General features: G+C 41.6%; 5 protein-coding genes across 21 annotated transcripts; 2 read left to right on the top strand and 3 right to left on the bottom strand.

The window, feature by feature from the left end:
- Nucleotides 1–4: 4 nt before the first annotated feature.
- LOC117601862 (DDB1- and CUL4-associated factor 11) lies at nucleotides 5–4,666 on the bottom strand. 4 transcript variants are annotated; one of them, XR_004580816.2, is made up of 11 exons: nucleotides 4,438–4,532; nucleotides 3,878–3,986; nucleotides 3,474–3,720; nucleotides 3,226–3,372; nucleotides 2,976–3,157; nucleotides 2,797–2,889; nucleotides 2,476–2,722; nucleotides 2,239–2,394; nucleotides 2,034–2,140; nucleotides 1,100–1,953; nucleotides 5–998 (listed from the first exon to the last, which is right to left on the bottom strand). XR_004580816.2 is itself a non-coding variant. In XM_034319122.2 (10 exons), exons 1-10 carry the CDS (start codon nucleotides 4,515–4,517, stop codon nucleotides 1,798–1,800), a joined length of 1,524 nt encoding a protein of 507 aa, XP_034175013.1. In that variant the 5' UTR covers nucleotides 4,518–4,666; the 3' UTR covers nucleotides 9–1,797. The 4 variants fall into 4 exon arrangements, 3 of the variants coding, with proteins under 3 accessions (XP_034175013.1, XP_076546204.1, XP_076546203.1); XM_034319122.2 differs by having other exon boundaries at nucleotides 9–1,953; nucleotides 4,438–4,666; XM_076690089.1 differs by lacking the exon at nucleotides 4,438–4,532 and having other exon boundaries at nucleotides 9–1,953; nucleotides 3,474–3,802; nucleotides 3,843–3,963.
- Nucleotides 3,940–12,178, top strand: bma (SCY1-like protein bma). 10 transcript variants are annotated; one of them, XM_034318932.2, is made up of 19 exons: nucleotides 4,701–4,845; nucleotides 4,970–4,989; nucleotides 7,014–7,522; nucleotides 7,677–7,811; nucleotides 7,882–8,106; nucleotides 8,254–8,374; nucleotides 8,496–8,579; nucleotides 8,657–8,802; nucleotides 8,920–9,050; nucleotides 9,150–9,264; nucleotides 9,363–9,508; nucleotides 9,576–9,729; nucleotides 9,803–10,043; nucleotides 10,114–10,282; nucleotides 10,357–10,538; nucleotides 10,629–10,685; nucleotides 10,761–10,996; nucleotides 11,066–11,328; nucleotides 11,860–12,042. In XM_034318932.2, exons 3-18 carry the CDS (start codon nucleotides 7,370–7,372, stop codon nucleotides 11,312–11,314), a joined length of 2,544 nt encoding a protein of 847 aa, XP_034174823.1. In that variant the 5' UTR covers nucleotides 4,701–4,845; nucleotides 4,970–4,989; nucleotides 7,014–7,369; the 3' UTR covers nucleotides 11,315–11,328; nucleotides 11,860–12,042. The 10 variants fall into 10 exon arrangements, 9 of the variants coding, with proteins under 9 accessions (XP_034174842.1, XP_034174837.1, XP_034174810.1 ...); XM_076690081.1 differs by having other exon boundaries at nucleotides 4,970–6,060; nucleotides 7,245–7,522; XR_004580800.2 differs by adding an exon at nucleotides 12,054–12,178 and having other exon boundaries at nucleotides 4,792–6,060; nucleotides 7,245–7,522; nucleotides 11,066–11,212; nucleotides 11,860–11,967.
- Nucleotides 12,016–16,395, bottom strand: LOC117601850 (protein scabrous). Its single transcript, XM_034319089.2, has 3 exons — nucleotides 16,033–16,395; nucleotides 15,594–15,936; nucleotides 12,016–15,431 (listed from the first exon to the last, which is right to left on the bottom strand). Exons 1-3 carry the CDS (start codon nucleotides 16,320–16,322, stop codon nucleotides 14,115–14,117), a joined length of 1,950 nt encoding a protein of 649 aa, XP_034174980.2. The 5' UTR covers nucleotides 16,323–16,395; the 3' UTR covers nucleotides 12,016–14,114.
- Nucleotides 16,396–16,535: 140 nt separating this feature from the next.
- On the bottom strand, nucleotides 16,536–24,801 carry LOC117601706 (inositol polyphosphate-4-phosphatase type I A). 2 transcript variants are annotated; one of them, XM_034318838.2, is made up of 18 exons: nucleotides 24,459–24,801; nucleotides 23,855–24,039; nucleotides 22,592–22,684; nucleotides 21,953–22,108; nucleotides 21,671–21,871; nucleotides 21,447–21,601; nucleotides 21,195–21,367; nucleotides 20,951–21,092; nucleotides 20,764–20,879; nucleotides 20,620–20,706; nucleotides 20,376–20,536; nucleotides 20,128–20,311; nucleotides 18,786–20,053; nucleotides 18,434–18,702; nucleotides 18,143–18,360; nucleotides 17,755–18,077; nucleotides 17,406–17,673; nucleotides 16,536–17,313 (listed from the first exon to the last, which is right to left on the bottom strand). In XM_034318838.2, the coding sequence occupies exons 2-18, from the start codon at nucleotides 23,970–23,972 to the stop codon at nucleotides 17,181–17,183; spliced, it is 4,065 nt and encodes a 1,354-aa protein (XP_034174729.2). In that variant the 5' UTR covers nucleotides 23,973–24,039; nucleotides 24,459–24,801; the 3' UTR covers nucleotides 16,536–17,180. The 2 variants fall into 2 exon arrangements, with proteins under 2 accessions (XP_034174729.2, XP_034174738.2); XM_034318847.2 differs by lacking the exon at nucleotides 22,592–22,684.
- A 225-nt stretch (nucleotides 24,802–25,026) lies between these two features.
- Nucleotides 25,027–27,476, top strand: LOC143305659 (exopolyphosphatase PRUNE1-like). 4 transcript variants are annotated; one of them, XM_076690098.1, is made up of 7 exons: nucleotides 25,027–25,389; nucleotides 25,484–25,590; nucleotides 25,891–26,132; nucleotides 26,202–26,473; nucleotides 26,569–26,810; nucleotides 26,884–27,045; nucleotides 27,169–27,476. In XM_076690098.1, exons 2-7 carry the CDS (start codon nucleotides 25,555–25,557, stop codon nucleotides 27,349–27,351), a joined length of 1,137 nt encoding a protein of 378 aa, XP_076546213.1. In that variant the 5' UTR covers nucleotides 25,027–25,389; nucleotides 25,484–25,554; the 3' UTR covers nucleotides 27,352–27,476. The 4 variants fall into 4 exon arrangements, with proteins under 4 accessions (XP_076546213.1, XP_076546214.1, XP_076546217.1 ...); XM_076690099.1 differs by having other exon boundaries at nucleotides 25,480–25,590; XM_076690100.1 differs by lacking the exon at nucleotides 25,027–25,389 and adding an exon at nucleotides 25,758–25,805.
- Nucleotides 27,477–27,812: the final 336 nt, after the last annotated feature.

Raw genomic sequence — 27,812 nt, 5'->3', positions numbered from 1 at the left:
ATTACAAATTCCTATTTCATTAACTTGTCCCTATCGTCTAAGGATTATCGCATACTACGAATCGCGATCGCGGTACACTATGAAAACTGAACGTTTCGTATTTATACCCTCTAGCAATTTATTAGTACACATTTACATATGCAGCCATACTTGCGCGTACATTCGTACAGTACGTACTTATCGTTATTATAATAAAAGTGCATGCATATATTCCTCATATATACAATATACAATATACAATATACAATATACAATATATACATATACATATACGGTGTTCGGCTACGGCTGGGCATCCTTTCAGGGGTTAATAGCTTTTTCCTTTACCAAACTACTCTTTAAGACTTAGTTTTTCAATTATTAATAAATAAAAAGAGCGAGCAATGACGCATCGGTTCGTAGCTGACACTCCCGTGGCTGTGGCTGCGCCTGCGCCTGCGCGCTCTCTACACTGCTTGCTCGGCTCTTTTACATAAATCATTTTTGCTAAAAGAACAAATTCTTCAGAATCACCCCAGCTACAATCCTCTCAAGGGATGTCCACTCGTAACCCAGCGTCCTGTATATACCATATATGTATAATGAAGAACAAAATATTTACGATACAAATAATAAATTAACAATTATTTATTTATCAAAAGTACCTTTCGCAAACGTATCGTTTATCGATTACACTTACATACTATATGTATATTATATTATGTATTTTCGCACGTATGTACCTATGGCATATATGTATGTATATGTACGTACGTATGTTTCTATGTTCACGTATTCTATATTTCTATATCTTTCTATATCTGTACAATTTTTAAAATTCCATTCATAACATTTAAACATACCTTACGGAGCACATATACAACTGCAAAATATACACGTATGTATTACCGTCCCTTTCGCTTTTGGTCAACTCGCAAAACAGCTATGCCGTGGATATCGGACTGTCTCTTTTTACCATTTTCCATTTTCATTTCCATTTCCTTTCCCCCTTGCGATTTCTATTCATTTACAAAAGTATTATTTTTCGTACAATGCACTAAAATGATCGAGTTGAAAAGATGATAATATTCCGTTAAGCAGAAGCGGATTAATTTCTTACCTGCTAATGTCTTTCATTTTCTTCGAGAAATCAAAATAACAGATTGCAACGAGTAAAGTATAATAATATTCTTAATATTCGTATTTATAAGGAAGGCTTTTGAGGCTGTTGCACCAACATTTTTCCTACTTGAAAGCACATCTACGATACGAAAAGAAAATTGAAGTGAACAAGAAAAATCGGATTTAAAGAAAACTGCTGGAAGAAAAGGAGACCGGAAAGAAGAGAAGCAGAGGGAAGATGTTTTCCCGATCATTCGAATGTCAGTTGAAAAGAAAGGAAAAGAAAAGAAAAGAAAAGAAAAGAAAAGATAGATCGGTGGACCGTTGGGAAATGGCAAGTTTGATTCGAAAGAGAAGCAGTCGCATAGCTAGGGTAGTGCTGGGTATCGGCAATTTGCCTTATTTACTATGAACGCGCGTTGCCCGTATCTAAGTATGAACGATGCGTCGACGCAACGATTTCAATTGCAACGTTCATTTCGTTAAAGTGCACGTGTTCGATAACAATTCAGTCTTATAGAAAAAGGTTGTGTCCGTTGAAGGGAAACGTCGACTGATCGAACGATCAATCATCAGCATCGACACGAAAACATTTCACCGAGAGCCTCGAGAGCGTTAGCTCTTTCCTCGTAAGAATAAAAAGATTCAATTCCCGAGAACGTTCCCGATCTGCCGGTTCTAGGGAATCTAGGGGACTCAACATGTCGCGGCATGTTTCGCTCGTTGAGCAGCTATTCGTTGACTACGTCTTAAAGTACGCGGCGGTGATTCCGCGTCGGTCTCCTCCTCCGAGTCGGAATTGTCCAGAGCGGTTTTTCCAGCGTATCGCCAACTGACGATCGCGCCGTCCCACTGAAACACGAACCAACAATTTTTTTCATTTCTTTTCATTTTTATTTCTTACTAGTGGAATTATACTGTACAATACGTACGGACGTAGAAACGATCTCCTGATGAAACGGGTGCCAACTGACATCACGAACGCATCCTTTGTGTCCCACTAGACTACTAACTATCCTGCCAGTCAACACGTCGTATACTGAAATAAAGAAAAAGAGAAATTTCAGAAATTTCAGAAATTTCAGAAATTTTGTTTCGATCTTGCTTCGTCCAGACGGAGTCGAAACATTTTCATACTTATCACTCGTCCTGCGGCACATCCGGTATATATGTATCTTTGACCCGTAATGGAAGAAGGAGAGAAATGACAACGTATCAATGTTTGAAGTACGGAATGACCGCGATAGGTCATGATGCTGGTATCGCCTTCCAACATATTTCTCGCTTTGTGCACTAAAACGGGAAACACGTTATTTTCGATCAATGAAATTTCTCCTTTCTATCGAGAACGCGCATATCAACCGTCCGACTCACGTCGTTTCGGTACTTTTTGCCATCGATAATCCCAATTTTGATTTGCAACAGCCTTGCGCGTGTTCTGTTCACCGTTGTGGTCAGAAAATGCGCGCACGTCCCATAATTTGATGGTCTGATCTTTGCTGTTTGTGATAAGGTATCGACCGTCGCCGCGCGGATCGATATACGTAATTCCATCCATATGTCCAGCTAACACTCCAACCGGATGTGGATCGGTTTCGCTCAATGTTCTTCTATCCCATACCTAACCGAGTTAAACCAGAAACGAGAAAGAAAATGTGCACGAATTCTTTTAGAATATATTAACAATATATGTACCTTACAAAGTCCATCGTCACCAGCGCTGTATAAAATTTGTGAGGTATCGTCCGCAAACACAACCGTATTAACGTCGTTGTCGTGGGCTTCGATCTGAAAGATTGATCAGTGAAATCAGTGAAATCAGTGAAATCAGTGAATCGGACAATAATCGATATCGCTAGATTTTTTCTACAAACCCTGAACGCGCGTTGATGACATTCTCGATCGTATATATAAAAGTAACCGTCATTCGCGCCGCTCAGAATTTCTCGTCCATCGCTTGAAAATACTACGGAAAATACACCAAATCTTCGCTCCTCTGGGCACAACGATAACGATTCTTGTGTACTCGAATCTCCGTAAACGGGCCACAAATACACTAGAAATTAGAATAATAGCTAGGATAAAAACAACTTTCATTGATACGAGTCATCACGAGTTACTTACAACATTCCGACCAACTAGAATAAACGATGTAATTGCCATCAGGACTAAACGCTGTATCCAAAATGCTCCAACCCACGTCTCGTGCAGGAATAGTTTTGAATTCTACAAATTCTCCGTCGTGCGTCCGATAAAGACGCAAAAATTTATCTGCGACACGAAACGAAACGAAACGAAACGAAACGAAATCGAATCGAGTGATTGGTGAATGATTCAAAGAAGCGAAAATATTTTTACGCCTTATGGTTTACCTTGGCTAGCAGTTAAGAAAAATCTTCCGTCCTCCGAGTAAGAACCACAAAACGCTTTAGTATTATATTTAGCGACTTGATGCATTTTATTTGGTAGAAAGCTGCTACTTATTCGACACCTCTCTCCTCTACTAAAACTAGGACCCAAACTTCTTCTTTGAATCATCGACGTCACTGATAGATTATGTTTATCGACGTTGTCTACGAATCCGCACGCTTGTTTCGTGGCAAGACTTATTTCGCTTTTCTGAAACAAAAAAAAGAAAAAAGAAAAAAGAAGAAAGCCCATACACAGCAGAGGAAATATTGAACGAAAGTGAAAGAAAGTGAAAGAAAGTGAAAGAAAGTGAAAGAAAGTGAAAGAAAGTGGAAGTAAACGTATCGCATATTTATAAATAACAAACATCTAATCTGGACGTGTTCGGGGAAGATGTGACTCTCGGTGGTTGAGAATTCGCCGCGTATTCTTCTTCCGAGTCATCCTGATCCGAAGTTATAATGTGTAGTTGGCCGCTGTAACGAGGAAACGATAAACGTTAAACATCATTATTTTCCCGATACCAGTTGAAAACGAAAGACGAAGAAAAAAAAGGTTAGGTATTCGATGTTATAGAAAAGATGAAGAGAAACGAGGAGGAAGTAGATTAGTTGAAAGAAAAGGACAAGTTGAAAAGTTGCAGAGTTTTTGACGGAAAGCAAAAGCGGTTTCGCAACTTGAAATCATCCCTTAAATAGGAAAATGGTGTAATAAGAAAGAATCGTTGAAAAGAAGAGGTTAGAATTGCTCTCGCTCGTTCGTTCTCTCTCTCTTGATCTTTCTCTTTCCTTTTCCTTTCTGATCGGCCCGTGGGCTGTATTTCTCTCGCGTTCTCTTTCTATCAACGTGCACACGTACACACGTTCGAAGGAAAAATTATCCTCTACTACGTTAAATCTTTCGTCGAGAAGATAAGATCGAACCAACCTGCGTATCAGATATTGCAGGACAGCGGCAAGTCCTGGATCGTGTGCGATATCCATATCGCGTGAATTAACGCCTCCCATGCAGCTAACAAACGTGTTTTATTTACCGTGTAAAAGCAAACAAGTAAAACGTTCGCGAGGGTTGATGGCGCTAGTGCAGGGAGTATGACAGTTGAAACAGACGATGACAGGAACGAAGAGCGCGCGTGAGAACTTGAAACCATCGAGAGGGGCTGGGGAGGGGGGATTTAGCAGAGAAAAGTTCAGAAAAGTTCAGAAAAGTTCAGAAAAGTTCAGAAAAGCGTAGATTGTAGATGGCTTTTGAAAAACTGAAATTGCTTGTTCAAAAACAGACAGCGTTTAGAAATTCCTCGAATAGGATAAAGAAGGCGCAGAAGCTTGATGAAAGGTACGCAGGCACGATGGTGCGCGCGTGCCACTGAACAAGCCGGCTAGTTCGCGAAACGCGAACTTGAAAAATCAACTTGATTAAAGTACGACGAAGATAACGTATAGTTCTTACATTGTTTCAGAGAATGTTTTCAAACGTTACGTACGTATATTTGTAGCTGTTTAGTCTTGAAACTACACTGTATGTCGGTAAAGCTTATCGAGCGGGTAACGGAAGGCTCAGTTGGTAAAAGCCTGACAATAAAACGAACTTACTTACCGTAACGTATTGTATTTTCCTCGATAAGCAAAGATTCATATTTGTATTCATATTTGCATTCTTATTTGCACGTGATTATACGCGATTCATACTTGTTCTACTGAAATTTATAGGAATAATTTCCTTACGTAAGAAAGAAAATCAATTTTATTCTTCTACGATCTTCATCAGGATAAATCAGGATAACACCAGCTATCTTTCTTTTCCTATTGTTATCATTTATAATTCGTAACTAGAACTATCGAAACGGAGCTCTCTAGTTGTTAGTCCCCCTCAGCCCGTAGTAAGACGCGAATCCAGGCAGAGGCGTACACCCTGGCCAAAGCTAGGACATCGAGCAGGTCATAGCGAAAACCATAGCCAGGATCGGAGGGCGCGCATGCGTCTTTTCGCTACCTGTTTGCAACTTTCTCGCTTCCCCATCAATGATAACATTAACCCACACAACAACGTCATCGTCTTGGCAAAGAAAGGGCTTGAAGACAACGTCGATGTCGTCGAATATCAAGGTGACAATGTTTCTGATATTGGCCATCCCATCAACGAGAACGAGGACGATTTTAACGGTAAGACAAAGACAAAGAAGAAAGCAAAGACGAATGCGAAGAAGCAAAAGGAAAATATTGGAGAGATATTTACGAGCCCGATCGCGATGAAGAGGAGGAGGAGGAGGAGGAGGAAAAGATGAAATAGATGTTGGAAAAAATAAAAAGTTTAACGGGAATAAAAGAGGAAAAGAGTTATCATTCGTATCGTAAGATGGACGTAATCGCGCTTGAATCGTAGCTTCTGGATTTCCTTTGGATTGCTGCCGCGTTCCTGAGCGATGGGTGGACGCGCGCGCGCGCGTACTCCGAGCCGCCACCGCGCATCGCGCATTACCCTTCTTTCGCTTTCTTCATGCTTATAGTGCTTCTATGCGAGCTGCACGATTCTCGTTGTCTCCGGCAACAGGTGAGTCATTCCAAACTTTCAGCTGTTCTGCTTTTCCTTCGCTCTCGATTCGTTTCTCTCTCCGTTACCTTTCTTCTCCTCTTTCCTTTCTTTCCTTTTTGCCTGCCTGCCTGCCTGCCAGCCTGCCTGCCTGCCTGCCTGCCCGTCTGTCTGTCTGTCTGTCTGCCTACCTGCCGGCCTGCTTCCTTCTCTTTCCAGAGTTTCAGTTTATCCATCAGTTTGCAAACAGTTTGTGCTTAGTTGCTCACATCTTTTGCAACACTTTATTCGACGAGCAGCGATCCACCTGTACGATCGTTGCTGGTCGTTCGAGTCAGTCCCGTAACTCGGATTAAATTCGGATCGATCGAGTTGACCCGGCCAAACGACGAAATAAAATCGTAATCGAGCAAAGGGTAGCTGTTGCGCTGTTCCTTCTCTGATCGCCGAGATTGTTTATTCTAACGTAAGAACGATCTAGGTAGTAGTGTCGTTGTTTAGCTTGCCATTTCGATAGCGCGCAAACTAAGCACCTTCTTCAATCTAATCTTGTCCCAATCTGAACGAACGCGTTACGACGAAGGGGAGTATTTCTTCGGTCCATTTTCTTCCTTCATTCGAAAAGTTGAAAAGTTGAAAAATTAGCGCGCGAAAATGAAGTAATAGTAAATTGAAATGATTTTCATTGATGCAGTTTATGTTTTGTCCAGCTTATTTGCATGTACTTATTATTATTATTATTATTATATGTATCAGTCGTATATCATATATCTTGTATCGTTTATCGTAAACAAGAGCATTCGAAGGAAACTCGAATAAAGGTGACAATCAGCGTTGTATACCGCGTTCGTTGACAAATTTTCGTTGACATCTGAAAACGGGCGAAAATGAATTATGGTCCGATAGTAATTATCGAAGCATCTCGGTTCGAGACAATAGCGTATCGCGTACAATTGGTCGAATTTGTGCAACAGTTCGTGTGGCGTACTTACGTGCGAGGACTTATGCGCGAGAAGATAGGAAGGAAATCGATAAGGAGTTGCGTAAAGAGAAGAAAGGATGAAAGGGAATTAGGAAAATGGCTGGAAAAATGAAGGCGATTTATAGGCGATATTTTGAAATGAAAGAAAAAGATTGTCGTAACGCGAAATGTTTCCAAGTGTAACCGCTTCGAGGCAGACGATGAATTGAATACGATGCGACAGGTGATGTGTTTGGCAAGTAGTCGATCAACGGAAGCAAAGTACGCGATCGCAAACGATTCGATCGAAGGTGGTTCGATCGAACGAGGAACGAGGAACGAGAATCACCGAACGACCGGCTGGCCGGTATGTTTGCCAAATCGAAAAGCAGCGGTTCGGCGCCGAACGTTCTTCTTTCGAATCCTCTTCAGAATTTCTACGAAATTGGCAAGCAATCGGCTACCGCGGGTCCTGAGAATGCGTGGCGCGTCTACGACGCGTATGCGAAAGCGGATAGAAAGGTAAGCCTGGTTTCGTTTTTCTTTCTTCTTCTTCTTCTTCTTCTTCTTCTTCTTCTTCTTCTTTTGCTTCTCTCTATCTATTGTTTCTTTCTTTCTTCATTTCATTTAATTCTTTATAATTATTTATAATTTACAATGTTCATCGATATTTCAGGAAGTTTCGATATTTTTCTTCGACAAGAGATCGGTTGAGAAACTTTATAAACCAAAGCGAAAGGAGACCGTGACTGAAATTTTACGTAATGGAGCTCGACAAATGGAACGATTTTCTCATCCGAAAATACTCCAGGTAATTCTTGTTCGATCTCTTTTTCTTATACCTACAATGTAGGTTTACGCGTTCGAATACCTGTCCATAGGCGTACAAAGTAGAAGAGTGCGCGGATAGTTTGGCGTTCGTATCGGAACCGGTGCTGGCTAGTCTGGCAAACGTTTTAGCGTATCAGGAACAACGGGCAAACAGTATCGGTCAATCGACGAGCAACGTAACGAAGCAAACCTCTTCGGCTGCCAGTCATCATCGTACCATTTTTACCAAAGAGTACGAGTTACTCGATATCGAGATCAAATACGGTCTGTTACAGGTGAGAAGCTCTAAACAACTTATTCGTTGCTTCGTTTTTCGTCTCGACACGACGCGACACTTTATCTTTTCTTTTCTTTTCTTTTCTTTTCCTTTCCTTTCCTTTTTATTCCCTTCCATTCACTTGCTTTTCTTTGTTACTTTACAGATCACAGAGGCTCTGCTGTTTTTGCATGTAACCCGCAAAGTTCTTCACAGAAACGTTTGCCCCGCGAGCATTATAATTACCAAAAGGGGTACTTGGAAATTGTCAGGCTTAGAATTTAGTGGTAGGTCGCTGTCTCGTCCTTCTTCTTGCTCTTCTGTTATTGCTTTCCTCAAACGATGCGCGCTTTCAAGAATTCCAAGAATGGTTATCGTACACAATTTTCTTCTGTATTCCCTTTGTAGAGAAAGTTAACGAGATGTCGATACTGCTACAACCGTGGACCAATCGTATGCCGAAAATGGCGCAACCGAATCTCGATTATATAGGTGAGAAAAAAATATCGGTAAGCGAGTTTCTTAACTCGTCTTTTCGTTCAACGCCGTTCGTTTAACTTTCTTCGTAGCTCCGGAAATACAGCAGAAGAAGATGGGTGGTTTCTACAGCGATATGTACAGTTTTGGTATGACGATATGCGCGATTTTCAATCAAGGACGACCATTGATTCAAGCGAATCACAGTTGCTCCGATTATCTGAAGCAACTAGAAAACGTAAGAATACGGCATACGTTATTCTTTTATTAGTTCGTTCACCAAATAAACGGACGGACGGACGAACGAATCAGTAGCATTATTAATTCTTGGTACAGAATTGTTTCTGTTCGACAGCTGAAGGAACAACTGACGGTGATGTTACCTATGATTCCGTTGCCCCTTCAAGAAGCTGTTTCTCGGCTTTTACACGACGATCCGGAAAAACGACCAACTGCTCAGGTTTTATCGATGATTAAGTACTTTCTGTATGTAACGTTATCTTACGGTTGCTTGGTAAAATAAAACAGCCAGACCAAGAAAGAATTCCAACAACTATTCGATCGAATTTTTTCTTTATTTTTCAGGGACCCAGCCGTACACGCGCTGCAATTTTTGGATGTAAGCAAGATAAAAGACGTGTTGCAGAAGGAGCACTTTTATACGAACACGTTAAAAGGAATATTACCCTATGTACCAAAGGTGGTGGTAGTAGTAGTTGCTCGATTAAGTTTCTGCAAGATTAAACGAAAGTAGATTCGATGATATTACATATATAAAATTTTCGTTCGAATCCACAGAAACTCTGGTATCAACATATCTGGACGTATTTACAAATTGAATTGGAAAGTCAAGAGGTTCAATCGGCTGCACTACAACCGGTACTTTACATCGTTCAGAACAGTACGCAAGACGAATACGATCAAATCGTATTCCCCTCGTTACGGTAAGTATAATAAATACGATGCTGGAAATATATATTTTTTAACCAGTAAATATTTTGCGATACGCAGATCACTATTTTCGAGTCGCAAGTCGGTTCAGGGAACGGTTACCTTGTTGGAAAATTTGCATCTGATATTGAAGAAAACGTCTCGAGAATACGTGGAGACAGAAGTGCTTCCAATGCTGTACGCATCCTTTGAAAATTCAGTTATTCAAGTGCAGGTAGGTGGTTTTTATAGAGGATAGATAAGTAGAATAACAGATGATAAATAAGCGATGATGATGATGTTCGTAGACGGCCTCTTTCATAGCCGTGTCAAACGTGACCGAGTACATCGACGACGAGGCGATTCGAAGTATCGTTCTACCGAAATTGCTTCAGGCCTTTGAGAAAGATTCGGTGGATTGTCGGATACTGATCAACGTGATTCCGTGTATTTTAAATCGTCTGGAAAAACAAAAGATCGTTGATTGTATTTTACCATTGTTGTTCAACATTGAACTTCAAGAACCGGAGATGATCGTTCGGGTTGTAAGTAAGTATACCGTGATCGTATGAATCGATAATTTACTAATTCATCTATGTATACGATTCGGCTCCGGTAGAAATTTACAGATTAATGCTATCCGACAAAAAGTATGGACTTTCGGTGAACTGGATGGCGACAGGAGCGATGCCTTCTCTCTTACCTCAGACGATTAATCCGTCGCTGAATCTCGAACAGTTTGAGTTACTTTTCAAAGTTTTGCAAGACATGTTGAATCACATCGAAAGGTAAAGCTTATTAAAACTTTAGCTTCGCAATATAGAATAGAATTTCACTTGAAGTTCGTTTTCATTTTGAACAGATATCAAAGAAATCAATTGACGTTGGACAATTTGTCCCTGTCGAGTCCAGAACGATATCGGAGCTTACGACATCAGCACAGTACGGACAATATGCACGTTCCGCCATTTAATATACCAAACTTACGGATCGAACAACGTAAAACTTCGTCGGCCGAAGATATGGCCAGAAAGAACAGTACAAGTAACAGGCATTTTTTTTCTCTTTCAAAATACCTTATATTTTTTTTTTTTTTTTACGAAAAAATTAATCAATTATTTGGTTGGCTCGTAGATTCGATATCGATGACGGCTTCGGCCGAAAACATGGCGAGGAAAAACTCGTTTGCCGGTAAGCGATTCTTGAATCCTTGTTTAAAATGAATAAAGAAAAAATGATTATAACGATATTATCGTTGATGCTCAGCCGTATTCGGATGGTTCTCATCTTCGAACAACGATAGCAATTTCTTGAAAGTGGCAAACACTTTCACCAGTAGACGACTCTCGGACAACACTCTGATGGCACCGAAGATACGAGTAGCACCGTCTTGTGCAAGCTCTCCGGGTGACACGCGTGGCGGTGGACTGCCGATTCGTCGTCATTCGAGTACTGGTCCTCAGGAGCGACGGGGATCGAGCATAAATCTATCGCCTCCAACGGTATCGTAACGTTTATCTTTCTATAATGTATCTTTTCTAATGGTCACTTTTCCTTTTGCCGTTTGATAGGGTGCAGGAATGCCGATCACGAGCAGCAGCGTCCCATACTTGGTTAGCTCGAGTATGAATAGTATACGCGGCTCGAGGCGCCCTTCGGTCTCCTCTACGTCCTCCCAGCAGGGCGCCGGATTACTGCAGCAGGTTGGATCCAGCATGGTAAGACAACAACCCCCCATCTGCCTCAACCTCAATGGACCACCACCACAACCACCAACACTTTCTCCATTACTCCAGCTACCGGGACAGCCTTCCCACTGACCCTTCGTTACAGTGTAAGGAAATATCCCTACTTGTTAGCTTATCCAACGTCGCCGATGCTCCATTTATTTTCTGATCGATTTCAAATTTACGCGGTATCACGCTTACGTATTTTTCTTTCCTTCGGTAGACTGTAGTAGTTTGTCTCGAGAGAGTTTTCAACCGAATCAATTTTAATCATTTCTTGAGCAAAGACGTTGTTTCTTTTTCTTTTCAAAAAGGAAAAGGAAAATGAAACGAAAAAAAGTAGAAAAACGATTCCTCCTTATTATCCTGTCTTTATCCCAGCTTCTCTTCTTGCTTATCTATCTATATATTGTATAATATAAAATTTACCAGTCTTCTGTCCGTTTCTCCATCGTCTTTCACTCTTTGTTCCATCGATTTACCTGTCTAATACAGGTATACAACTATTTACGCTTTGCAGTTATTTTTGTCATCTGCACCTACTCGATAGATAGTAGATTATAAATCTTGACAATATATTGTAATGTAGATATGTAGGTTGTAATCGTTAACGTTTTTTTTTTTTTCTTTTATTACAGTATCAATTCTTCAGTAAGTAGTTCGAAGCTTGAGCCGTGATTGCCTGACGAGGAAGTTTCAGAAGAAGACGCGCTACCGGTGTTATCCTAACGAGTTACTGGTCTACCGTCCGTACCATACAAATCAACAAACAAAAGGATACGAGCAAAGGAGAATTATTTATTTTTTTTTTTTTTTTTTTTTTCTATTTTAGCTACGTCGACGCAGAAAAATTGAAAAAGAAGGTAACAGTTATTTTGGTCGATTATCAGCGATACTACCAAGTACCTTGCGCATACACAAACATATATATATATATTATCACGCAGATATATGGATGAATACCTATTATTCTTAAGATAGTTATAATTTGGAGCCTAAAATTGATTAACGGGAACGTTTGAAGGAGAAAGAAAACTGGCCTAACCGTAATAGATTGGCCGTTGCGCGCGTACGGTTGGTGAAAAAATAGATTTACAATAACGATCGGGATATGTGCCGTATGCGTATCGGTTCGACGTACTTATGTATGTGTAATGTATCTATATGTACCTCCTTTGACCTTTGATATATTTCACCGATCATACGTGTGCGCGTGCGCGTTTCGAAAGTAACTCTACATATATTTCCTCTATTATTCGTCTTAGACATATTCGATTACGTTGTAAGTTTCTTCTCCTTTTCGTATCGCTATATCGTGGTTTTCCCCTTTTTCCTTTTCAATGAAAAGAAGATTAATCGCGATATGAAATTCACGGTTCCACGATTTAATGTCAATTGTAGTTTTTGTAAACGGCAAAACAAGGATGTCGAGACGACGACACCGAAAGTCTCCAATGAAATGCACGTATACATATCAAATTCGCGGAGCGTTCGCGCAATTATTTAAATAGAATTGATCCTGCTCGATGAATTCGATAACAGTAATTAGCTGTAGAATGTCGATAAATCGAGACGCGCAAGTAGCAGGCCCGAGGAAAAAAGACGGGTGGCAAAGATAGATAGAAAGTAAATATTGGAAAGAAGGGACGGCGATGATTCTGGATGGTAGAATGTATAAAATGCGATAGAATCACGTACGCGACACTAGGAAACAAAGTGTCCTTAACGTTCAAAGGCCGGAACTGTCTTTCCGTTCTCTGTGATTGCGATCGTTGACGAATCGCGTGCAACCGAACCGCGGACAATCATGGACAATCGTGGACAATCATCGAAAAAGAGCGAGTTACCTACCGCTCGCTTTTCCTCTCTTTTCTCAACCTGTTTGCCAACTAATTCCGCGTCATCTCTTACCCTATAGAGGAGATGCGCGAAACGACAATCATTCCGTCAAAGCGTCGAAATACGAGTTTATTTGCGCTTTGAACGAACAATAACTTTTTTCATGCGTACCTGCTAACTAACTAACTAACTAACTAACTAACTAACTAACTAACTAACTAATAGAAACGGTCTAGCTAAACGAGCTTTCATTTCTTCTTTTCTCTATTATCGTTCCTACGGCCAACTTGATAGCCGGCTAGCTGATAATCCAGATTCTTTATTCGAGTATCTGTCTATGTTTTCATCGTACACGCGTACGTAGATGGTCAATTTTGTTCGATTAAGATTACGATTACGATTACGAATATTTCGTCGCTGTTAACGTTACTATACGATGTTCCGTCTGTACTCTTATACATGTACACGTACACGTACACGCGTATAAATGGATCAACGACAAATAAATGTGCTCAAAATAGAGGGAATTAACGGCATGTTCGGCGAAACAACACACAAAACGATTATGTACTCTGTTCGCTGGATACGAGTATGTAAGCGACCTACGATCGACCTTTTTTCCCCCGATTAACAATTAGACCGTTCTTCGATCATCTCGGTGTAAGTGTATACAAATTCATGTATTATTCCTTTTGAAGGATGTGCAATAATAATAAAAAAAAGCGATATATGTAAAACTTGACTTTCGAGCCTTACCAATAGAGGAGAAAAGCCGTTCGTTTCGACGATGCCAATAGGGAAATGGAATAATAACGCAAAGTCGTCTCTTTATTTTCTAACGCGATTATCTTTAAATGTTTCGTATAACGTTATTACTTATTTGAACTTATTTTGTACTGTACATACAAGTAAATAGCACGAATAAGTAAGTTAGGAGGTAGTAAAAGAAAAGTGGAAAAAAAAAAAGAATGGATTGGACGGGACGGGACCGATGTACTATACATACAAGTCTTTGGCATCGAAAGGGGAGAAAATTAGTTTGCTATCTATCTATCTATCGCGATCGGCAGTCGTCGAGACTTTGACGAATCGACATCTCCGCGGAGGCGATCGACATCCAACGATTGCTGTCGGATCGGAACCACGTCAAACCCAACGAGTATTTACCGTTCAGATTAGCGTGTTGACACCGACTAAACCACCATCCACCGTGGTAGTTTTTAGCGCAGTGGCTCGTACTCGCGTCCATGTCGACGTCTTTCGCGCTGAAGGGCATTCCGTTCTGATAGGAGAGAGCGTCGGTTGCGTTCCCGCGATAACCGTAAACGCGCAACTTGTACCCGTTTTCTTTCGATTCGACCGCGAACCGTGGGTACTCGGCGCGCCAACGTTGCCCGTTCATATCCAACAGGTCGATGCGCAAGCTGGTACAATTATCGCGAGTCAGTCGATGAAGGATCTCGTTGCCGATCCAGTATTCGGTAACGGGTGAACCGAAACCAATCGAATACTCGTTCCAGGTACGATCAAAGTCCAAGCTCCCATCGATTCGACGGCTGATCACTAACCACCCTTTGCGGCAAAACACCAACATCGCTCTGCTCGTTCGTCCACGCAACACTCTCGGTCCGTCCTCGAGCTCGTTTTCCGCGCAGTTTTCCGGTAGATCCTGCCTGATCAAATGATATCGATCTTCCTCGTCGAGTTGTTGCTCGAACGTCCAGTTGTTGCTCGTCGCCAAGTTCGAATCGCTTCTCTCTTGAAGCCTGGAGGCGGTAACGCTCAACGCTTGAACGGTTCGACGCAAATTGTTCAACTCCTCCCTAGTCAAGGATAGTTCAGCAGCCTTTCGAGCGGCGTTCACGCCGAGTCGTACCAATTCCTGCTTCGTCGACGAATTGTTCGTCTCGACGGCTTCTTCGAGAGCTCGCAGCCACTCGATCAGCCGCGTACCGAGCGATTCGCCGATACTCTTCCTCGATATCGCGTTCTCGCTCACGTTCGAAAGTTGCCGAGACAACTCCCCTTGAACTTTCTCCAACTTCTCCACGCGTTCAAACAACTTTGACCATCGTTCATTTTCGTACGCGACCCGTTTTTCCAATCTCACTCGTCTCTCCGTCGTCGAAGAGATTTTGCGTTCCAAACTGTTTAACCGATCGACGACTCGCGTTCGCTGCCTTTTCGCCAACTTACGCCGAGCGAGCTCCTGCTCTATCCGATTCCTTCCTCTTCTTACGCTTTCTCTCTTATCTTCCTCCAACTTTTCATCCCGTTCGATCGTCACCGAGTTGCCACTGACCGTATTGCCATTGGCCAATATTGAGGATTCGCACCTCAAAGATTTTACTTCCATTTGAACTGTGCTCAACTGAAATTTCAAAAGAATAATGGGAACCGAGCGAAACGCAAAAGGGTTGTTTCGACATAACTATAAGCAAAGGGTAAGGGTAAGGGGAAAGAGGATCGAGGCAGATGCGCGATCGATCTCAGAACGGCAGGTGAAGAGAATAAGGAACCTGACTGGCGTTACCTGACTGGCGATATCGGCACAGCTGCGAGAAAGCAGACTAAAACGTTCTTTGACCGCCGCGATATCGATACGAATCGTTCCAAGTACGGCTTCGATCTTGGCGATTCTACCGCCAAGATTTCGGACTCCTCTGCCGACCGCGGCAACGTCCCCCTTCACCAGGGCAAGCTCTCCTCTCATCCTCGATCTCTCGGCAAACTCTTCGCTTGCATTCCTCGTACGAAGAACCTCCGCTACTTCGCCTCGAAGCTCGGTAACCGCATTTCCTAGCCATCTCACTCGCAACTTTTCGTTCTTCGCCTCGTTTCCGTTACCGCCCCCTCGAAGAGCGATTACTTCCTTTCTGACCGACAACAGACGGTAAATTATAATAAATCGATCACGAACGTGAACGTGAACGTGAACGTGAACGTGAACGTGAACGTGAACGTAAATTTACCTCAGTTCTTTTACCTCGTCCTTCAACACGAACAATTCTGTGTTTTTTTCGATCGCGCGCTTCAAACTACCCTCCAAGGCGTTGTAATCCTGTTGACGGTGATCCAGCAGAGCGTTCACTTGTTCTCGTAACGATCGTATCGCGTCAAACGCATTTTCCTCAGCGCCAATTTCTTTTTTTACCGCACCAATTACGATCAATGTAATCCAGAATGAGCACGTTTCCAACTTCATTTTTCCAAGATCGGTATAACGTGTACGCGACGCGACGCGACGCGGCAGTACCAACATTGAAAACTAACTGGCCCAACCGACAGCTGTCCTACCAGTTTTATATCGTCCTTTCCATAAAAGGTTGGGGGTAAACGGCCCAGGGAGCAGGTGTTCGGCAACAGTCGGTCAACTCCAGGCTCGTGTGCATTGTCTCGTGCCTGCAAGCTGCGCCATTCTCCCTCTCCTCGCTCGAAATTTGTTGAAACAGGCGTGGAAAAATGACGAAGAAAATTCTAAGAGGTCAATAATTTATTTGAAACAACTTGTATCCTGTGAAAACAAGATCCTAAGTTTCTATGCTTCTACTGGAATTGAACGCGTCCTTACAACCTTCTCGCACGCTAATTTTCTCTAATTTCGTCAAATCTTGACGAATCCAGTTCGAGCCTACCTATTCAAAATTCGCGTTTACGTATCTTTTCTGCGTCGAGAAAAATGAAAAGGATCTTGGTCTGTTCCCACTTGGTAAAAGACGCATCGATATTTTTTTTTATCCTTCTTCGTTATAAACGCGCAGCGTTTCTTATACTCAACGTAGGAAAACCTTTATCCCTTTCTCGTTAAACAGTTTAGACAGTTTAGACTCTAGGCTTTAGACTTAGACGTTTCGTCTGATCTACAGTCTCGTTTCTTCGAGTAAAACCCTATGTACAGAAATGAACGATTACTACATCGTTGTCTAAATATAATAATAATTAATAATAATTATCGCAACTTGAATTTTCAATTAAATGGCATTCTCCTTTTTCTCATTCTATGGCAAACAAAGACAAGTCCTTATCAATCTTTCATTTTTTCCTTTAAACTTTCCGGTAACTTTTCGAAACTTTCCGGTACATTTAGTGAAATTTTTCAACTAAACACGAAAAAATTGATTTATGTTTGCGCTGATCCATACGTTCCCGTCGGCGGACGATACAACTTTGGAAACGTAAGAATTTGCAAACTGTTGAACGCATACTTTCGTATTCCGATGTTCTTCCAAGTGTTCTCTCGTCGACAACCCTCGCTGTAATAATAATTAAAAAGCAGATCGTATCGAGAAGAATAATTTCGATTCGGGTCGGGTCGGTATAAAAAAAAAAAGAGTAAACGATTAACCTTCGCATACAGTCGAGCGCTCTGGTGTATTCGTGTTCGGCCAAATGGTACTCGCTGCTCAATATGTTTACTTGCTCCAGAGTGACCGACATCGCGGTACGGTCCTTGGCGCTTTTACAGCTGGTGAACCTCAATCCGCGCATCCGTCGGCAAATTTGCGACGATAATTGTAAAATTTTCACGTTTTTGTTTACTTTCGCTTGAACGCTTGCCTTTAGATCGGTCAACAACTCTGGTAACGTTTGACCAAGCGGCGATCTCGCACCCACTGCAACACCACCGAGAAAAAAAGCAATCCAAAGGTAAATACTTGGTTAGATATTACAATAGAGAATAGAGACAAGCTTACGACGAGTCGATGCCGTTTCCGTCGGTAGATTGAGCTTCTTGAATCGCAAATAATATTCGTTTAATCTTTCAAAGTTATCCATGTTACTCTTTTCCTGTGGTTTTGTCGTACCGAGACTCTCTGCCAAAGAGGCCATTTCGTTGATACCGACGTTAAAGAAAACTGGCGTTACGTTAAAAGAGATCGTTTGTCTAGAAGAGGGAACCAACGGTAGCAAGGAATATATAGCGTCCGGTACCGGAAGCAACACCGTCAGAGCCACGCGAGAACCAACTACACGCGGCATCGGTTGTTGAAACGGAACGCTGCAATTCCCTTCCAGCCTGAAATGCACAATCGTACAACAAATCGTACCTACATTCTTCTGTTCCTCGGAGGAGAGACGTACCTTTGTTCGATACCGCACCTGATTAACGTAAACGTTACCGTATGCGTGTCTTCGATCGCAACGGTCATGTCTCCCCACATGTCTATCTCGTCTCCGTAATAACTAAGAAGTCCCTCGAACGAGACCAACGGACCAAGAGTGGTTAAAATCAACAGAAACATAGGATCTGGCCTCTGACACCAAAGTTTCGCCATTATCCCAGTTACCAAACTGGTTAACTGCAAACATCGCGACGAACCAAGTAAGAAAAAGTAAGAAAAAGTAAGAAAAGTAAAAGTAAGGAAAACGTACCGCCTGGCTGAAGCACACGTCTCGTCTGTATCGAACGTTACACGTTCGCTGAGCCATTTTCGAATCTTCCTGCACTCGAAACACCGAATGCGTCAATCTGGCGGTTTTCAGTAAACCGTCCATTGCTTGTCGTAATTTCTTCATGCTCGGCCTAAGTTCGCTCGTCCAATCGACGATGGACGCAAAATCCAAACCCTCGGTGAATTTGTTTCTTTGTCCGGTACTGTTGCTCTTGATCACTCTGGTCATCGAATCGACCGCTTGGCACACTTTCCATTGGCCACCGAACAAGAACGTACAAATTCATCGTTTACCATTCATTTTTCTTAACAAGAACATGACACTGACTTACCTTCTTTGGCTTTAGAAAAAGCTGGCATAGTCATCTCAGAGACTGGACTTGGGTATTGTCGTAAATTTGAACGATTATCTACGTTTTCTAAAAGCTTGCTGGATTCCTCGTTCTTGGCCTCGTTTTTTGGCTGAATAGTCACCACTTTCACGCTTTTGTTACGATTAGTTGCAACAGATTTCTTCATACTCTGCGCTCTTCCCACGCTGTTTTTATTTCTTAAACGTACAGCGGGGCTACTGCATCTTCCGCAAAGAAACTTTACCTTCGATACTAAACACATTACGCTCGCTTCAATGTTTAGTTGCGTCAAGTCCCACGGTTCTGGTTCGTCGGTCGGCTTGTAATAATTAGCGGAAGGTGAATTGCACATCTTTTGAGTGTCTAGGAATCGTTTGCACGGATCGATATCGCCTTTCGTCTCTTCCCTTTCTCCGTTGTTTTCGTTCTTATCCTCGTTGATATCATCGTTGTTGTCGTCGTTGTCGTCGTTGTTGTCGTCGTCGTCGTCGTCGTCGTCGTTGTTGTCGTCGTCGTTGTCAAGTCGAATGACAGCAGTATCATTATCAATCGAGTTTTCTTCCTCGTTTCCATCATCCCTATTCTTTTCTTCTTTCTCTTTCTCTTTCTGGTTTTCGGTGTAATTATTTTCCGCATCATCGACGACGCTTTGATTCGTTTCCTCGTGTATCGTATTCTTGGAATGTTTTTCCACGAGGTCGAGGTTGTTTGAATTTGACCGGTCCGCGTTCAAGCCGTCGCTGCTTTTCGAGGGCAAAGTTGCGTAACCATTTCGATTTTCGCTTCTCTTTACCCATAAATCTTGAACGCATTCGGGAGTATCGGGAGTTACAAAATCATCCAGATCCGGACTTTTCAGATCGAAATTTAATTGCTGAGTAATTCGTTTGAACGGAGACAAAGAGTGATTCGTTTTGAAATCCAAATTTAGAGGATCCTCGTTTCCATCGTCGTCGTGAACTTTGGCTACCTTGTACTCTTCTAGAAAGGTTAACGCTTCTTCGACCAAACCCGGATCCCAAAGACTAAGAAGGATTCTGGTTTTGGTGATCATGTCTTCGCAAATCGGCAACATTCCGCTAGTTTGTTTCGCCTTGGCGAGCTTCATCAGGGCGCGCATCGCTTCGACCACGTCCCGTCGAAGTTGTTTGATCGCTTGAATGGCATCGTGAGCCATCGTTATTTTCGATGTTCCTTGATAAAACTGGTTGCCGCGCGTTGGCGATTCTTTCAGAGCCTGCAACAGCCTGAAACAATTTTTGGTGAAGGAATGAATGGAATGGACGTACGTACGTTCGTTCGTTCGTTCAGTTCCCAATACCTTATGAGACCTCCATTTTTACTTTTATGCGAGTGTGCGGTAAACGCTCCTACGGTGATAAAGTCATAAAATCCACACTTGTTCAGGGTGTCGTTGTGGACCCAAATTCTTTGCAGATGTAAATTCAACGGTGCAAATTCGAGCGTTCTGTCGTTTTTCCGCGACGATCGTTTAAAGTAACTCCCTAATAGAGAAGAAAAGCCGTGCGTAAGAAGATTGAAAGAAAGATGAGAGAGATGATCGTTTACCTTTAAAGGCAGCCAAGTTCTCCTTAGCCTGTGAGTAAAGATGCAAAAGATGAAGATGACGATCGAGTAGCTCGACTTGTTTGCTGTGCCAAGGTTCTCGTAGTTCACCCATACCGGCCACTTCTTGTAGCAATTCTTTTTCTTCTTGGATCCAGATCGCCCTAAAGAGAGATAGAGGTAATAATATTGACATCGATTTATAAATAAGCTTAGGTGAATGAAATACGTGAACGCTATTAGTTACAGTAAATGTTGCGGGAATTGAAAAGAAAGTTTACTCTCGGCCATGATCTCGTGAACGCAAATATCGCCGCCTAAGCCGGAGTGAAATCTGAAAGAAGGAAAGCGGAATGTTAAGGATAACCAAGGCGATATCGATTCAGCTTACCTGTAAGTTTGTATATATGGATTGGCAAAAAGAAGTTTCAGTTGGCCCTGATGGGGCAACTTGATTTTTGTTCCCAGTCTAGGTGGCAACGATTGGGACCGTCTGTGCGAAAGTAGCTACGGATCAAAAATGAAAGTGAAATTGGAAGTGGAATTGAGCACGGTGCGACGAACGGGTGGTGTAGTACCTGTTGATTCGTTCCAGACGCAGGTTCCTTCGACGGTGTACTCTCCGTACTGTTTCCTCTGTCCTCCGCCTCTAAATTCCATACGTTGATCGTTAAGAAACCAACGGTGGTGGTTTTCGCGGACTTTAAAGGTATCCTCAATCTAAAAGCGTTCGATCGCTAGTCAGAGACACGCGATAACTAAAGAAAATCGAAACGGAAGCGGAACTGGTTTCAAAAAGGAAACGAGACTCGCTAGAATTACCTGGGCGTGTCTTGGATCGCGTTCAGAGTGACGATAGCGCTTCCTATCGGGGTTGCGGTTTGGCTCACTCGTTCCCTGACATCGAACGCGGTTATCCTTGCTTTCGTTTCGCTGGTTAAACCGTCGTTACCTCTGAAGCTGACGGTCGTTAAGAAACCGGGATTGCTGCTTCGCTAACGGACGAAACGGACACCAGGGAGATACGTAAAGGTTACGTATAAACTAAAGATACACGAGCCAACTTATTATTACCTCGACTACTTCTGTTCGCGCGTACTTGATCCACGTCTTCGAACCTTTTACTTGAACGTCTATCTCGAGAACCGGATTAGGTGGTCGACCGTGACCATCGCAAAGTAGATTGTCGCAGGCCAATGATATCTCGCACATTGGTATTTCGGCGGGATCTGAAAGAATCGCGAGCTGCAAGGTAAAACCTTAAAAATGCGAAAAATTTGATCGGAAAGCGGTAAAACCTGTTGATATGCCACGTTGTAGTCGCAACATTTGAATATCCGTATCGTGCTTGTGACCGCTAAACGCTTCTATTCGTTGCTGCAACGCCAACAATTGACTTCTCATGCATTCGTAGCTGGCCAACTGAAGAGCCTGCAACCAACTGTCTCTCTCTTCGGCCGAGTTGGCGCCCAACATTTGAAACAAACCTCCGTCGAACACTGAAACAAGCCCATTGTACATTCTATCTACTTACTTACACACCCCGTAATGCACTAATTTATCCATTTTATTAAACTTACCTATGCTGAATCCATATGGCATCTGATTGCTCGGTTCTTCTACTCGAACGAAACATTGTTCCAATATTATTACTCCCAACGGTTCCGACCACTGTTCTCGCGATTTGAAATAAAACAAGAGATTGCCTCGTAATCTGCACCATCTCTCCAAACTTACTATCCAACAAAGAAAAAAGAACGTTTGCGCACGTTATTTCTTCAACGACATCGAGCTAGGCTAGCAAGCGGTATGAAAATGCAATCACAACTACATATTTTCTTCTTTTATATCTACATATGTATATCCGTAACGGAAGCAAAAAGAAATAGGTCAAGTCAGCAGGCACGGAAAGAAGAGAACAGGAGAGAACAGGAGAGAAAAGTTACGCACCGAATAGAGGTGCCGATAGAAAAATCCCAAGCAATGTATCTACATACATATAGAAGTGTAAAGAAATTAGTGTGACACGAAGCGAGGTACATATCTGGTATTTACATATAATATAATATAAGTATGTAATATAAACGCGAAACGTTTCTTGATTATACGTATTATGTAGTAAAAGATTGCGATAATAAGCGTGTTAATCGCGGCAGACCGAGTTAAAAGACAGCGAAGGAACAAAATGTCGGTATGAAAAGAAAAAAATTCGGATATACCTTTACTCGTACTGGCTGTAACGCAACTGAGGTCTCGCAGTGTCTTATGCGTTTTTCCCTTTTGACATTTGTTGTCTGATTTTTTACCTGTACCTGGAAATTATACGTAGCTACAGGTGGCTTTTAGCTTGCTCCGATGCTTTCTTTTCGTCCGTCACGTATGTATGCGTATCTGTGCCTCCAATCATAATTACAATTACAACTACATTATATTAACGATACGTGTAATTTGCCTATTTACGTTCCTTTGTCGTTCGATCGTCGCTTTCTTCGTAAACTAAACTTCTTTCCGTTTAAACACAAGCTGCTATATGTGTATGTAGTGGTTGCGTATTAAATCGGAATCATGCACGCATCGGACCAAATGAAAAAAGGGTGAGAAAGTTTCAACCGGTCGTAATACATATATTATTTAGGAAGGCATGCTCGATTCACGTTTACGAGATGCATTCTAATGTTTCGAAGAAGAAAAAAAAGAAAGAATAATATCTGACGATTCTAAAGATTCTAACGATAAGATGCATACTCGAAAATATTATACAAGCTACGATGAAAATCTGGCCTGATAAATAAATACAGAGTGTTTTTGCAACTATGCGACATCCCGAATTCGCGATCCGATAGAACACGCAAATTATTAGTATACACAGACGACGAAATTCAACTTGTTAATAACAGTTAGTTTGACAAAGAATCGTAATAAGAAATGAATGTTGTGTTATTGTTATTGCGATTGTAATGACACAGTAGCAGCAGCAGCAGCAGCAGCACCACCGATAGTAATGGTATAATAGCAAAGTAGAGAAGAAAAGAAAAAATGTGATACAAGTACTATCGAGTCGATGCGTTCGATTCGGGATGTTTCGTAGATGTTTCGACACCCTATACGTACAAGATTAACACGAGAACTCGACAAATTCTTCGTATTTGACGCGAAAATGATTACATACACGTTTATTTAGTTTGCATTCGATTTCGTTCCAACGATTTATAGCCTGGTACATATACCGGTAAACACAGAAGAGACGTTGTCTTCGTTTTCGTCGTAGTTGTCGTCTCATGTTTTGGAGCACAAATAAATGATGGGCTCTAAATTAAAGAAAAGACGAAGAATTTGCGTATCACGTGAGTTTATTGCCAAGGATCAGACATTTACAAATTTAGATTAAGGAGAAACATGCGTCGGTCAGAGCGGTAAAATACACGTACTCAGTCTCGCGTAAACTAATCATTTTTATTTGACAAAAATTGTGAATCACTCACTCTCAGATCTGCGAAAGAAGCCTTCTTGTCGCTCGCGTACGTACAATATACCCTCTTTCTCAAATTTTTGCGAAGGTTGCGTAGCCAGAGTCAACAATTCTTGCTTGTTGAATCGCATTTCGGAATAGTATCGTCGGTTACACCCACGTTCTTCTTCCTGATTACGTATTTTTCTTTTCTCTTATCTGTCAACAAGTAAACGGTTAGCGATGACACGTATTTAAGTACGTTACATTTCTTTAGAACATGGTATATGACTGGCAAAATAGAGGATAAATCGGTAAACGACGAATACGTCTAAATAAATTATTTCATCGAACGCGGCTGTCACGTTCGCTCTATCAAACCTTTAACCTATTCCTTCTTGTTCGCCTTGCGCTTTTTCACTCCCACCATCTGCATCTCACTCCTGCGTTACACACACACACACACACACACACACATCCCCAACGCTCAACTGCATGCGCGCAAACTCCTTCCTTATACATTTTCATTCACTCGTATTTACCGATATCGTAACATGATAAACAGGATATTCTTATAACTGAAATAATGAAAATTTATAGAAAACCGAAGCAACGTATTCTATCGTGTGGCAACGAACCTTTGCGGATGTAATATTCTCCGATGTTTTTTCGGAAGATATCTTTGAAGTTCTTTTTCTCGCGACGATCAATCCTCTCGAACGCATTTCGCGTACTTGCTGCGTTTCACTATTTCACTATGGCTACAAAAATGATTAACGTTACATCGACTCTTATATGAATATACAATATAAAGCGCAAAGACGTTCGTCCGTGTCACTTTTCAACTTGACAACTACTAGACCATACTAGACTCAACTAGACTAGGGTTAGAGATACGCCTTCTATCTACGTCGCGCTTGTGCGACAATTTACTAACGATAAGTGCGGTCTGATGTGGTCGTGGCCGGAGTGAAAAGTTGAAAAGTTGAAAAGTTACAGAGGTTTCAATTTTTCTATAGAAAGTCATTTTAGCGAAGGGGTCCCTGACAACCCATCAGGTCGGTATGCACAGAGCGCCACTAGTATGTAGAGGGCACAATCATCCTCTACTTTTTTTCCGGAATTTATTTATTTATTTATTTTCTTTCCTTATTAAATAAGCTCATCGAAGGGGAATAACATTTATGATCGTATCTCTCTTTATAGGCCAAGGCCACCCCTTTCAGTTATTAATTATTTTATCCTTCTTTATGGACCAATGCCTCCCTTGTTACGTTACGAAGAGTGTGTGTGCCTAACCGAATAAACGAACGGTGGAATATGTAAAAGTAGAGTGTCTACGTGCTTGAAAAGAGAGAAAAAGAGATACAGGTACCGAGTTGTAAGCTACCGTATACCATTTTTCTGCCGCACAACGGAGCGACGTAACCCGACGTAACCCGACGTAACCCGACGTAACCCGACGTAACTCGACGAACAAAACAGTCATGGACATTGAATATTTCTGAGAATAGTAAACGGATCAAATTTACACGTTTTTCGTTATCACTTCAACGATTAAACTCAACGGTAATCAATTAATTATTTATTCCTACCACTAACATAATATACCGATATTCATTGTTCTGTATTTTTCCTTTCTTTTATCGATCGCCAAAGTTAGACACTAAAGGCGATTTTAGTGTAATTCAAATTTCTGGAACTGGAGTAAATTGTGTGCTGTGATAAAGGATTATGGAACCGTTTCTGTTAACATCGAAAACAGCCTTGGTAATTTTATACATACGTATATACTTACTCTAACAAACTGCTGTATCAGAATCAGTTGATCTTATAGTACATACATTGTAAGTGTAAGTACTCGCTTGACATATGTGGGTAGCGCAGTGTTCAAGTATAACCACATTAGGTAATATCACGTAATATACATTTGTTAGATGCCGCTGCATTGCTGATTGCAGTGCTGCTATCTGTCAGGATGGCAGGTAACGACGCAATAAAAAAAGAAAGGAAAGAAAAGAAAAGTTGATAAGATAGGTATTCTAATTTTGAACATTATTTATATTATAGTCAAACTTGTCCGCCTACGAAAAAATCCGCATCATTTTGGGTAATGGAACTTGCGACTTGGATTCTGCGGTATCGGCCCTTGCTCAAGGATTCTTCGACTACTTGGATGGAATGAAAAACGATGCAACCAAGTTAGCGGTAATTCCAGTAATGAACATACCTGAAAGAGAATATCGCGTGAAAACGGAAGTGGTATTTTTCTTGAAACGTCACAATATACCTTTCACGTTATTGACATTTCGGTGAGTAAATTGAGAAAATTGATATCGGATCGATTAAGATTAAACGAATTCTAAGCGTTTTTTCTCTAGGGATGAAATTGATTTGAAAAGGTTGAAGGAAAAGAAGGGAATCACTCTGGAAATTGTACTGGTCGATCATCATCAGCTTCCGGAGGAAGATGCGTTTTTAGCGGATTTCGTGGTGAAAGTGATCGATCACAGGCCGCAAGACGCAAACTGGCTTTGGCCAGGTAGAACGGTACAGTTGGAGAGAGTAGGCAGCTGCGCGACTTTGGTGGCTAGAAATTTACTCGACAGGTATCCGGAAGCGATGGATACGCAACTTTTCAGTCTATTGCGAGGCAAGCATTTTTTTTCATTCAATCAATATTTACGATTGATACGAATACAAAATTATCGATTTTATCGATTTTATCGATTTTATCGATTCGGACAGGTCCAATTCTGATCGACACCTGCAATTTCTCGAAGGAGGCTGATCGTGCGACTAGTGCCGACGTGGAAGTCGCACACCTTCTCGAGACACTCGGACAATTGGATCTGGATAGAAGCAAAGCGTTCGACGAGATCGTCGAAGCGAAATCCGATATTAGTAAATTAACTGTCGACGATTTCTTAATCAGAGATTTAAAAGTCGCTAATGGAGTGCCAATCGTCGGATTACCGATATTGGTCGAGGTAAAATGTAATTTAAGCGATTTTTATTACTTCTCTAAGTATCGGTTGAAAAAATTGTTTATTTGTATTTTAGAAATTTCTCGAATTACAAGACGTCTTTGGCGCGATTAAAAATTTTTCCAAATCACGAAACGCTACAGTGATCGTTTTCATCGGATTGGAGATTCGATCGCGACAACTGCACCGAGATATCGCAGTTTTCTCGTTCCTCGCCGTTAATCCATTGAAAGATCAGGTTAGTAGAAACATGAAGATTTTTTTCTTGCCTTTTCTTGCCTTTTCTTGCCTTTTCTTGCCTTTTCTTGCCTTTTCTTGCCTTTTCTTGCCTTTTCAACTATGTAAATTTTTTATCCACTAGATAGTAAAAGCTCTAACGTCGTCCACGCAACCATCCCTCCAGTTAACGTTGATCAAAGAAACGAATCAGGTCAATGGGAATGGCAGCTTACTTCTTTACGCGCAAGGAAATTTACGCGTTACACGAAAACAAATATTACCTCTTGTTCGCGATACCGTCACCTCGGCGAATTGTCGGTGTTAAAAGAAACGAAAATAACTAAGTAGAGGTAGTTTTTTTCTTTCAAAGACGATCAACACGATCGCATCACCGCAGGAAGGTATAAGATTTAATTAAATTTTTCAAAGCACAACTACAATTATTCAGAAGGGAATGGTGAGAGATATATGTTTTTATTAAAACATTTCATTTCATTTCATTTCATTTCATTTTATTTGATTTGACGAATTTTTTTCTATGTGTTTGCTACGGGAAAAAAGTACTTATCGATAATCAAAGATAGATCTGTGTTATACTTATCGTTAGATACATATGTAAGTATGAATGGTAATCTTCCCCTTTCCGTGTTTCTGTTCCCCCACCAGGGGACCAACGTGGTCCTATCTTTGAGCAGGCGCTCACCACGGTCCGCCGATATCGGTGCCACCGCGGTGTCGCGCCGGAGTTGCTATCGAGCTACGCGCCTAGCCTCAAGGAACGCGATC

The sequence above is a fragment of the Osmia lignaria genome, chromosome 9 (genome assembly GCF_051020975.1).
Source record: "Osmia lignaria lignaria isolate PbOS001 chromosome 9, iyOsmLign1, whole genome shotgun sequence".
Classification (NCBI taxonomy): domain Eukaryota; kingdom Metazoa; phylum Arthropoda; class Insecta; order Hymenoptera; family Megachilidae; genus Osmia; species Osmia lignaria.
Note: the sequence above shows the minus strand (reverse complement) of the source record. Positions and strands in the feature narration are given on the sequence as shown.